The 11,272-nt window shown below is 37.4% G+C and overlaps 1 protein-coding gene across 1 annotated transcript; it reads left to right on the forward strand.

Annotated features, from left to right (window-relative positions):
• Positions 1–184: 184 nt before the first annotated feature.
• On the forward strand, positions 185–1,618 carry LOC131695788 (uncharacterized; the record flags this gene model as incomplete). Its single annotated transcript, XM_058984311.1, has 2 exons — positions 185–333; positions 1,060–1,618. Coding segments are annotated over 2 exons (708 nt in total), but the record flags the coding sequence as incomplete, so codon positions are not given.
• Between the last annotated feature and the right edge of the window lie 9,654 nt (positions 1,619–11,272).

An 11,272-nucleotide genomic window follows, 5' to 3' on the forward strand; every position in this document is an offset into this window, starting at 1 on the left:
TCAATCTCATACTCAATCTCAATCTCATACTCAATCTCATACTCAATCTCAAACTCAATCTCATACTCAATCTCATACTCAATCTCATACTCAATCTCATACTCAATCTTATACTCAATCTCACACTCAATCTCATACTCAATCTCATTCTCAATCTCATACTCAATCTCAATCACAATCTCATACTCAATCTCAATCTCATATTCAATCTCAATCTCATTCTCAATCTCATACTCAATCTCAATCACAATCTCATACTCAATCTCATACTCAATCTCATACTCAATCTCATACTCAATCTCATACTCAATCTCATACTCAATCTCATACTCAGTCTCAATCTCAACCTCAATCTCATACTCAATCTCAATCTCAATCTCATACTCAATCTCATACTCAATCTTATACTCAATCTCATACTCAATCTCATACCCAATCTCAATCTCATACTCAATCTCAATCTCATTCTCAATCTCATACTCAATCTCAATCACAATCTCATACTCAATCTCAATCTCAACCTCAATCTCATACTCAATCTCAATCTCATACTCAATCTCATACTCAATCTTATACTCAATCTCATACTCAATCTCATACCCAATCTCAATCTCATACTCAATCTCAATCTCATTCTCAATCTCATACTCAATCTCAATCACAATCTCATACTCAATCTCAATCTCATACTCAATCTCAATCTCATTCTCAATCTCATACTCAATCTCAATCACAATCTCATACTCAATCTCATACTCAATCTCATACTCAATCTCATACTCAATCTCATACTCAATCTCATACTCAATCTCATACTCAATCTCAATCTCAACCTCAATCTCATACTCAATCTCAATCTCATACTCAATCTCATACTCAATCTTATACTCAATCTCATACTCAATCTCATACCCAATCTCAATCTCATACTCAATCTCATTCTCAATCTCATACTCAATCTCAATCACAATCTCATACTCAATCTCAATCTCAACCTCAATCTCATACTCAATCTCAATCTCATACTCAATCTCATACTCAATCTTATACTTAATCTCATACTCAATCTCATACCCAATCTCAATCTCATACCCAATCTCAATCTCATACTCAATCTCAATCTCATTCTCGATCTCATACTCAATCTCATACTCAATCTCAATCTCATACTCAATCTGAATCTCATTCTCAATCTCAATCTCAATCTCATACTCAATCTCATACTCAATCTCAATCTCATACTCAATCTGAATCTCATTCTCAATCCCATACTCAATCTCAATCACAATCTCATACTCAATCTCATACTCAATCTCATACTCAATCTCATACTCAATCTCATACTCAATCTTATACTCAATCTCATACTCAATCTCATACTCAATCTCACACTCAATCTCATACTCAATCTCATACTCAATCTCATACTCAATCTCAATCTCAATCTCATACTCAATCTCAATCTCAATCTCAATCTCAATCTCAATCTCAATCGCAATCTCAATCTCAATCTCAATCTCAATCGCAATCTCATACTCAATCTCAATCTCATACTCAATCTCATACTCAATCTCAATCTCAATCTCATACTCAATCTGAATCTCAATCTCATACTTAATCTCATCCTCAATCTCATACTCAATCTCATACTCAATCTCATACTCAATCTCATTCAAGCATGTTGTTAGTCGCCTCTTACGACATGGGAGCAGTTCCCAGAGGTTCTATTCTTGGCTGAAATAGTTCAAAAAGATTTCAGCCCGCCGGACACCACACGGCTTTATTTTTCATGCTTCATAATACAAATAATTTATTGAAACGGTAGTCTATTTTACCCCACATTATTCCAAGGAACGTATTAGATTTCGCTATGATTTATGTATGTATCAATAGGGTATTTCTTGCTGAACATCAAAAAAAAATTTAGCTGCTACTACCTGCTACTCTACAAACCATAGCCCCTTAAAATTAGACCAAAAAAACCAAAAAAAAAACAGACATACACCCTAAAAACGAAGAGATAGCGAGTTGGTCTATTCCAAAAAAAGGTGTGTTTTGAAAGCATCTGCAACTTTCTGGAACATCGAGAAATTTTAAAAAATCAAATAAAAAAGTTACAATGAAAAAACACTTTTTAAGGGGGTATTCCGACATGTACTTCAATTTCACCCAATAACTTTTTTCGCTTAACAGATAGCCATTTCGCTACTTCAACAAAGTTTCATAGAATCATTTCGTCTACAAACTTTCCATACATGACTATCAATTTTGGCAACAACTTTCAAAGTTATTTTTTTATCTGCATATATACCCCCTTAAATAAAATTTTTCCAACATTATATTAAACTACTTAAAAAATGAAGAAACCTTTCCGAAGACATCAAAGTGCCATAACCAATAGTTTCGTCGCAAATATTAATGTCCGGCTTTTTTTGATTCCGTCCCACTGTGCGGCCCTATCTGAATGGGACTAGATTCATTCACAATGAATAGCATTGAAATCAAATCTAAAGTTGATAGAAGATTAATTAACGAACTGCAATGACTTCCAATTGAAAATAGATTCATACGTCTCCCAACCTTTGAACGGAACGGATCGTTATATTTCACAGTGGTGTTCGGTGTGTAAATTTCAGTGAGTGAAGGTCATCCTTTGTTCGTTCCTTTGTTCGTTCGTTAGTTGTTTGCAGATAAGTTTTGCTTTATTTTTTCTTCCTCGTTTGCCTTCTTTCCTTTTCCCTACTTTTACTCTACCTTGTAATCAAATAATAAGACACATTCCCGTTTATATAACGCTCTGCCCTCGTGCTTAAATGGCCGAGGGCGAAATACCATCTGATGTAATCATGGAAGTCCCTGATCCCCCTAACACTCGCATTGCTCCCCGTATAAAGCAGTACCCAGAAGGTTCCTCTGGGCCATGGGTGGTATATTTTCGGACCGGAGAGAAACCGGTTAATATATTAAAACTTTCTCGAGATCTGACTGCTAATTAACCGGCCGTAACTCAGATAACACGTGTTCGTGCAAACAAGATACGTGTTCTAGTGAATGATCTCGGCCAGGCAAACGCGATTGCTTGCTGTGAGCGCTTTATGCGGGAATTTAAAGCGTACGTGCCTTGTGTGGCCGTAGAAATCGATGGGGTAGTGTCCGAACCGGGCCTGAAATGCGAAGAACTGTTGGAGCACGGGGTTGGCTGCTTTAAGGACTCTCACTTGAACAGATTAAGATTTTGGAATGCAAACAATTGTATACCGCAAACACCGAGGGAGGTAAGACTACCTACTCTCTATCAGGCTCGCTTCGGGTGACATTCGCCGGGTCCTCTCTTCCCAACTACATCCTCCTGGACAAGGTTCGCCTACCAGTTCGCCTGTTTGTACCGCGGGTCATGAGCTGCAGCAATTGCAAGCAGTTGGGCCACACAGCCACATATTGTGGAAATAAGAAACGATGCGGCAAATTCGAAGGAGAGCATGAGGATGACTTTTGCGGCAAAGAAACTGAAAAGTGTATTTGCTGCGGGAGCCCTTCTAATGCTTTTAAATCATGTCCTGCGTACAAGCAGCGCGGGGATAAAATTAAGCGCTCCCTTAAGGAACGCTCAAGGCGTTCTTATGCAGAAATGCTAAAGAATGCTTCGCCATCTGCCCTGTCCGAAAATCCCTATGCTGGTTTGGCTAACGTTGAGCAAGAATCTGACGACCCACGAAAGGGAACATCTTTGGTTAACCCAGGGGAATCCAGGAAGAGGAGAAATCCAGCCTCCTCTACATTGCCTCGTAAGGGTGCCAAGGTGTCGTCCACTCAGAGTGCGCCAACTATAATCAATAAATCCAACGGAAGTGATGCACAAAAGCCGAAGCAATTTGCTCCAGGACTTGGAAATATTATTTCTAACAAGGAGTACCCACCACTTCCAGGGACACCCAAAACCCCAAGTGTCCCCTTTTTTCAAACAGATAATCAGTCCAGTAGCGGACTAATGAAATTTTCTGACATAGTGGACTTAATTTTCACAGCTTTCAATGTTACTGATCCTGTTAAAAGCCTTCTGATACGTTTTCTCCCTATAGTGCAAACATTTTTGAAGCAGTTGACTACTAAATGGCCCCTCCTTGCAGCGATCGTATCCTTCGATGGCTAAGTCATCGAACGAGGTCACCGATTCGATCACTGTTCTACAGTGGAACAGCAGAAGTATCCTCCCGAAAATCGATTCCTTTAAATTTTTACTAAATAGTTTAAAATGTGATGCATTATGTGAAACTTGGTTTACTTCCGATATAAATCTCAACTTCCACGACTTTAATATAATTCGTCTGGATCGAGAAAACCCCTATGGAGGAGTACTTTTGGGCAGGCCTTAAAAAGGGAGCGTCATTTGAAATAAAGCGCTGATCAGCGAACGAGCGTCAAATCATCATTCGCATCTTGACGAATTCATTCGTTCGTGCTTCAATATACCGTTCGTCATAAAAGAACGATTGCTGTTTTTTGTGCGAGTGTTCATTTGACCAAAGGTGGCAGTTGGGCAGCTATCACTCCTCGTGTTGCCGACGCGATCGCAGTCGTTGTAAACAACCAACAAACTTCATTCATCTTGTGCTACCGTTCGTATTCCCTTGACCACAAAGAGGTGTGATGAATTGCAATAGCATTCGAACGAAAATTTCGTTTGACATTTTGCTGCCATAGGTTTCGACTGTATCGGCGATTGTGAAAAATAGCCGTGGATCTATACGGCATATTTTGCAATTCAATTCATGTAAATATGAGTGAGATAGTATCAAGGAGTTCAACTTATTTGTGTTGCAATTCCGAATTTATGATTTTAATAACCTTCACAACCGACTTTCATCATACAATACTACTTCAAGGTGAATCTTCTGACATACCATTTTAATAGACATGCTTTATGTTGGTGCAATGCATTAATGCTGCACTATCGAGTACGGTAGGTACTGTTTCTCGAATATATAAATCCTCTGCATCTTACTGCACGAATGGCAAACTTGGTATTAAGACTCTTCTAATCATAGCTTATTGTGGTAGTTCATATATATTCACAGGTTTGAAGGGGGCGAGTGGCCAAGTGTGTAATAAACAAACAAATATAATAAAGGAGTGGCAGCGATAATATTATTGAAAATATTAGCTGGGTTACGTATATAATGTAAAAAATCCACCGATAAAAATTACATTAATGATGACGTATTTGGTGAAATAAATTCTTCTGCACATGCGGTCTAACCACAAACGTTATTGAACTTTTCCTGTAACTGAATATTTGTCTTAAAATGCTTCTAACTCGATCAGTAAAAATTTTATAACCATACCGTTCGTCCCATTAGACACATAAGTTAATTTTAGACTGAATAATGTTTTTCTATCTTTCAGCAGAGGGATTCAAGTAAGCATTTAGAACTGAAGTAGTGGAGATGTAGCATACCTAAAGATTAGGAGATTATAGACAACAAGAAAAGTTTAATAAATTACAGTAAAAGTATTGTTTAAATATGGACATGTCCATTAACTGGAAGCTACGAGTGGATTATTCAGCGGAAAATTTCACACTTTCTAATGTTTCCTGGGATATACTGAGAGTATTTATTTTTGATTTTTAATCGGGTTTTCCCAATTCATTTTTATCACGCGGAAAAGAGTTTTAATTTATCGAAATTGTTTACTAAATATTTTACTTTATGCTAGGATAGGACTCAACAGCTCAGTCCCTGATGTTGAACAAATCTCGAACCAGCTCATAATTGGATAAAATAGACGTACATTGTGCCTCGATAGTACACCTACCATCAAACTTTTTTTTTTCGTTTGATTTTGTAAACTTCAACAAAATAGGATAAATTTTATGAAACTTCTATGGGTTTCTCCATACTTTAGAGAAGTTGTGTGCTACTTAGAGTAGTTCTGCAAAGCCCAGCAAAGTGTTTTGAACTTTGAGTAAGTAACAACTACATCGTGGAAATCTAACAATTATAAAAAATTCTGCAAGCTTTAAAGACGCCCTACAAGTCTAAATTTTGGAGGATTGCTAACTTACAAGGAGATCCTTAAAATTTCAGATAAGATTTGTACGACACTCAGGTTAGTTATAGTTTGTTTTTAACAAACTTCAGAGCATCGCAATGAACTTTAAGGATGATGATGTATGGAATTTGGGAATTACTTCTGACTTTAAAGACTTTCTATACTAATAATTTCTATAGAAAGCAGAATGTTCACGATTTTCACACACATTTTACCAACGTCGGGAAATTCTGCGAACTGAATATTTAGAAATATTATTACAGTTTCAGTAGATTTTGTTAACGGCTATCGGTGATTCAGTCAAGCTGTACTGAACTTCAAGAAAATCCTACGATATCAAGTAAAATTTTTAGAATCTCTAGAATGTTCGCGAAGTTTCAAGAATATTCTAACGATGTATGGAAAAGTTTTAAACATCAGGGGGCATCTGCACATTTTATAACATTCTATCAAAAATGCCAAGTGCATTTCATGAAACTCTTAACTTCAACAAATTATTTCGAGAAAAACTAACAAAATTAGAAACGTGACGAATATCAAAAAACCTCTTCAAGCTTTTGGTAACGCGCATCCCACAATCCCACAAGGTACTGAAAAGTTTTACTAACTTTAAGGAAATTTGATGAGCATTTTCTCAAAACCTCGTTTGGGATCTTGTAAACGAGATTAATAAAATGTATACGCTATGTTGGTGTGGTTTAAGAAATATTTCCTAGCTCAGTATGACCTATCTTGTGTAGTCGAAAACTATGGTTTATATACTCTTTAGCTCATATGCCGGCATGATTTTGATTTAAAGTTATATCGCCTTTGCAAATATATTTAAATCTCCGTTTTCGGGGTTTTTGAAGTTCATTAACGACAAAAAGTGAATGAAATAAAAAAAATAATCTGATATCTTGTATGCAACTAAGTAGAATTGTCATCGCAACCACAAACTGGGAACTTTTAACCACAAACTGGGAACTGTACTGTTATTATTAAACGAATAAAAAAATAAAAAAATTCCTTTTGCTTCAGGAAAAACAAAAAATCAAGAAAATCTTCAGGGAATTTCTAGGAATTTCAAGCAAATCTTACGAATTTCAGAGATTTAGGATAATTCTAGAACTTTCAAAAAGTCCTACGAAAATCAATGAGACCAAGGAATGGACTCCATTTTCAACCATCCTGGTTGATCGAAACCATAACATTTTAAGATTAAGTACTCGGTGATAGGAGAATTTATCGCTAATGGGGTATTCCTGTAACTGAATATTTGTCTAAAGTATTATTTTTGTAAAGTTTCATTCAATCTTAAACATAAAAAGTAATATTTTGAATTTAATTTTCGTAATTCGATAGTAGGTACGTTTCGATAGTACGTACGCTAAGGTGTACATACTTTCGATCTACGACTTGATTTAATGACGACTTCTAAAGGACCATTCATAAACCACGTAGACCCACAATTTGACCTTTAGAATGAAAAAAAGATTATCTAAATTATCTTATTCGATTAAGTATTAAGTATTGTTGCAAAGTATCAAAGCTAAACTCCGAATATTTTCGGAGATAAATATATTAGAATCGGTTTGCACGGAGTTGTGCCGGGCCAACACTTAGAATTTAAGGGGCGCTTAAAGATTTTGAAATCAGTGTAAATGATTGCAAAGGTAATTTCAAACTGATAAACTCAAGTTTAACCACTACTGTTTGGGCCATCGAAATTAAAAAAAAAACAAAAAATACAAAAAAAAATAATCCACTTAACGTTCAAAATCGGGCTGTCTAATATATTATGTATACATATTGGTTTTAATGCTTAACTTTTACAATCTTTGAATATTTATAGGCCCATGCATGTCTGCTAACTAATGATGTCTCAGATGATGATTCAGGACTGCAGGATTTGCACAGTCAAAATCTTCTCCGGAGAGGAATTTCTTGGGATCATCTTTACAACTGTTATTTTGTATTTTTCCTAGAATTTTTTCATGAGAACAAATGAATATCCAACTATACGCAAGAAACAACACTATATTGGTTTTTGTCCAAAAACATTACGTGAGTTCTGGGTTAAGTGGTTCCGAATAAGTAATTACCTCAACCGCGTACTAGCTTCGTCGTGTCTGCATAAATACATCTAGTTGAATCGACTAGACACTAGAATGTTGAACACAATTCTCTTTAAAACCCCGAGAATAACAAAAAATCAATTTCTCTTCCCTCTTGTAAACAAACGTAGAATTTTGCTAGACCCCCCGTTTCCCACCACAATGAGCCTAAGTGTTGCCTAAGTTTATAAACGGCTTCTAACGTTATTTTTTAACTTTTATGCTTTTTTATGCGGATCACATGAATCATGTGACAAGGTATAAGTCACATCAAAAATAATTTCGATTCTTCTATAATGTCTAAGCTGATCTAATTTTACTGTTGAAGTCAATTTTCATGAAATTGGTTAATATAGAATAAAGAATTTTTAATCTAAATAAGCAAAGTACAGTACAAAACCAATAGATTGCGAACAGTTTATATTGCTTTCAACAGGAATAAACAAAATAAGAATATTGTATCGATTTTGTTGGCTATTTTCGGCAAATTTGAGACTAAGAGAAACGAAAGCAATGAAATTGAAAGACGGATAGGTATTCTAGAGCGAATCAGTTATAAACTTAGAACGGAAAACTAGAACTAGGCAGGCTCATATGGGCATGATCGAAAGGAAATGTGAAGAATTCTTTGCCTTCTGCAGAGTAGGAGTTGGGCGTTGCACCGCCGGCGTCGGCGGTAAAACATGATGATGAGTTATGTTCTACCATAGACCATGCGGTAGACTTGGGTGCTTGGCGCCCTTGGCGGGGGTCAACCTGGCCAACCAAACACTAAAGGTCTGCATAGCCCCTTGGCCAACCAGCTCAATTAACATTTTGTAGCTGGGTTGCTTCGTACCGTATCGTACTTTGTTCTACCGAAAACCCGAGCCTAAAGTACCTGCCAGAATACATTTCTGAATTTCTCTGCTGGTGGGCTCATCGGCGGTCACCATGTTGACCATACAATCCTCCGGTAAAATCTTTTCCCTTTAAATCCTAAATCACCCAGTGGAGGGCTCTACCCAATTACCTCCTCTGTCACACGGCACTTAATCTTTATTATTCTTCAACCATATGATTTCCTTCTGATCCTCAATTAGATTTGGTGTTGGGAATCTGGTAGAATGTGGTTGCTCGATACTAGCTTTTTCACATCTTCTGTCCTGCCGAGCAAATTTTTCTGCAACGCTACGACCCCGAAGTTACGAGTTTACAGTCCATCGTGCAAAATTCGGTCGATCCCTTGGAAGCCAGGCGACTTACTGTTCCAAATTTTCAATAGCACTCTGTGTTTCCGGACGGCTTGTTACACCTGCACAAAACTCTTATCTGGTCGGATGCTTCTCATTTCGCTACTGAAGGTGACGATAGCCCACAGATTATCCGTTGTGTGTCCAACAAAAAGAAAACAGGCCGACAGGTTACCCGGGTATCCGCAAATTAAAAAGTTTGTAGCTATGTCATTTTTTATCGATTTAGAACACTTTTGGATGTTTTGAATTCAGGAAATCATCCACTTTTAGAATCAGTGAAATTGAACACGACGAATAAATCTGGTTAATCCCGCTAATCCGGAAGGATATTCCAGTACTGAGACACAATTCGTGACCTTGGAATTAATGCGGAGGGTTCTTATCGTTGTGGGATCATATGACGATTTGACCTCGGAACGGTCACTCACGGGCCTGCTCCGGAAAGACGGTTGCGGGGTCAATTATATTATTATACATTTTATATCCCAGTATTGGAACTTACCGGAAATCCGAATAACCGGGAACAAGATGCATTTTTACAGATTCTAAAAGTGGTTGAGTTCTGGAATTCAAAACATCCAAATGTGTCCATATTGTAGAAAAATGCCATAGCTACGAGTATTTCGGTTTTGGTGGTACGCGGGTAGCCTGCCGGGCTGTTGCGGGTCAAATATATCCAAAAGCCCTTCCTCAAACCCCCGATCACTGTATCATTAGTTTTTTTTTCCACAAAAGGAATGCTCGGTATTATTCTAAGATGTCACTAAGTTGCAATTTCCGGCTTGGGAAAGAGTACTGAAATTTTATGAATTAAAATCTGCAAATGAGTTCGCTGTCGGACACATAACGGTTAAGTGCGACCTTGTGAATAGAGTTTTAACCTCACCTTGCTCACCGTGATACTTGGTCAAGTTTGAATACGTTTTATTCTGTTGATTCGAAATGGATAAAAAACGTGCATTCATTTCATTATTGAAAGTTTAATTAAAAAAAATCGTTTTTAAGAGCAATATATGCACCACCGCGGAAAACTGTATTTATGAGATAGTTGGGTTAATCAGAAATATGTAAGAGGGCGGCAAACTTAACTTTTAGCCCCGAGCGGCAAAAAGCCTAGCGCCACTACTGCTGCTGACAGCCGGGAGTACTCAACTTCCTTATCTTTATCTGTCTCGCTGAAGAGCGAAGAATGCGGTTACTTAGCATTGCGTTTATCCAACCAGAGACACATGCAGATACTCCATGACCGCGCGTCGCTTCCAGAATAGACTGGAAGGACACGTTGTTGAAAGCTCCCTAAAAATCTTAAAATACACCCAAGCTAGATTGCTTGAGCGAGAAGGCCTTCTCAATGTTGTAAGCAAGATCGTGAAGCAGAGTGATCGTGGATTTCCCACACTGATATTCATGTTGCACTTTATGTGTTCCTGATGTAATGATCTAATGGATTCCTTTCCAAAGCGTTTAGAAGAAACGAACTTAAGCTGATGGGCCTAAAACTCTTGGCATCTTCATAGCTTGAGCGCCCCCCTTTGGGAATCAATCTAACAGTTATATCTTGTCATGCTTTCGGAATACCCGACAGCAAGACTGGAAAGCATAATTTTGTTCAAAACATATTTGAGAATATCAATTCCCGTTTGCAGTAGCAAGGGATTTGTATAGAGAAAAGATGTCAGCTGCCCACTTGACCGATTCAGTGGAAACCACGAGTCCGAATCACCAGAATGAAAATTGTGAACATTGTTCAGCTGCGAATCGATAAAACTTGGCAAGTGTGAATCGAAGGGGCAATAAAGAACTGCTTTAACTGCTATCTCATAAACACCATCTCTGACTTTTTGGAAAATCTTTCGATTTTGAGAAACAATATCCATGAAATTTAGTTCT

Source organism: Topomyia yanbarensis, unplaced genomic scaffold (genome assembly GCF_030247195.1).
Source record: "Topomyia yanbarensis strain Yona2022 unplaced genomic scaffold, ASM3024719v1 HiC_scaffold_534, whole genome shotgun sequence".
In the NCBI taxonomy this organism is placed as follows: Eukaryota; Metazoa; Arthropoda; class Insecta; order Diptera; family Culicidae; genus Topomyia; species Topomyia yanbarensis.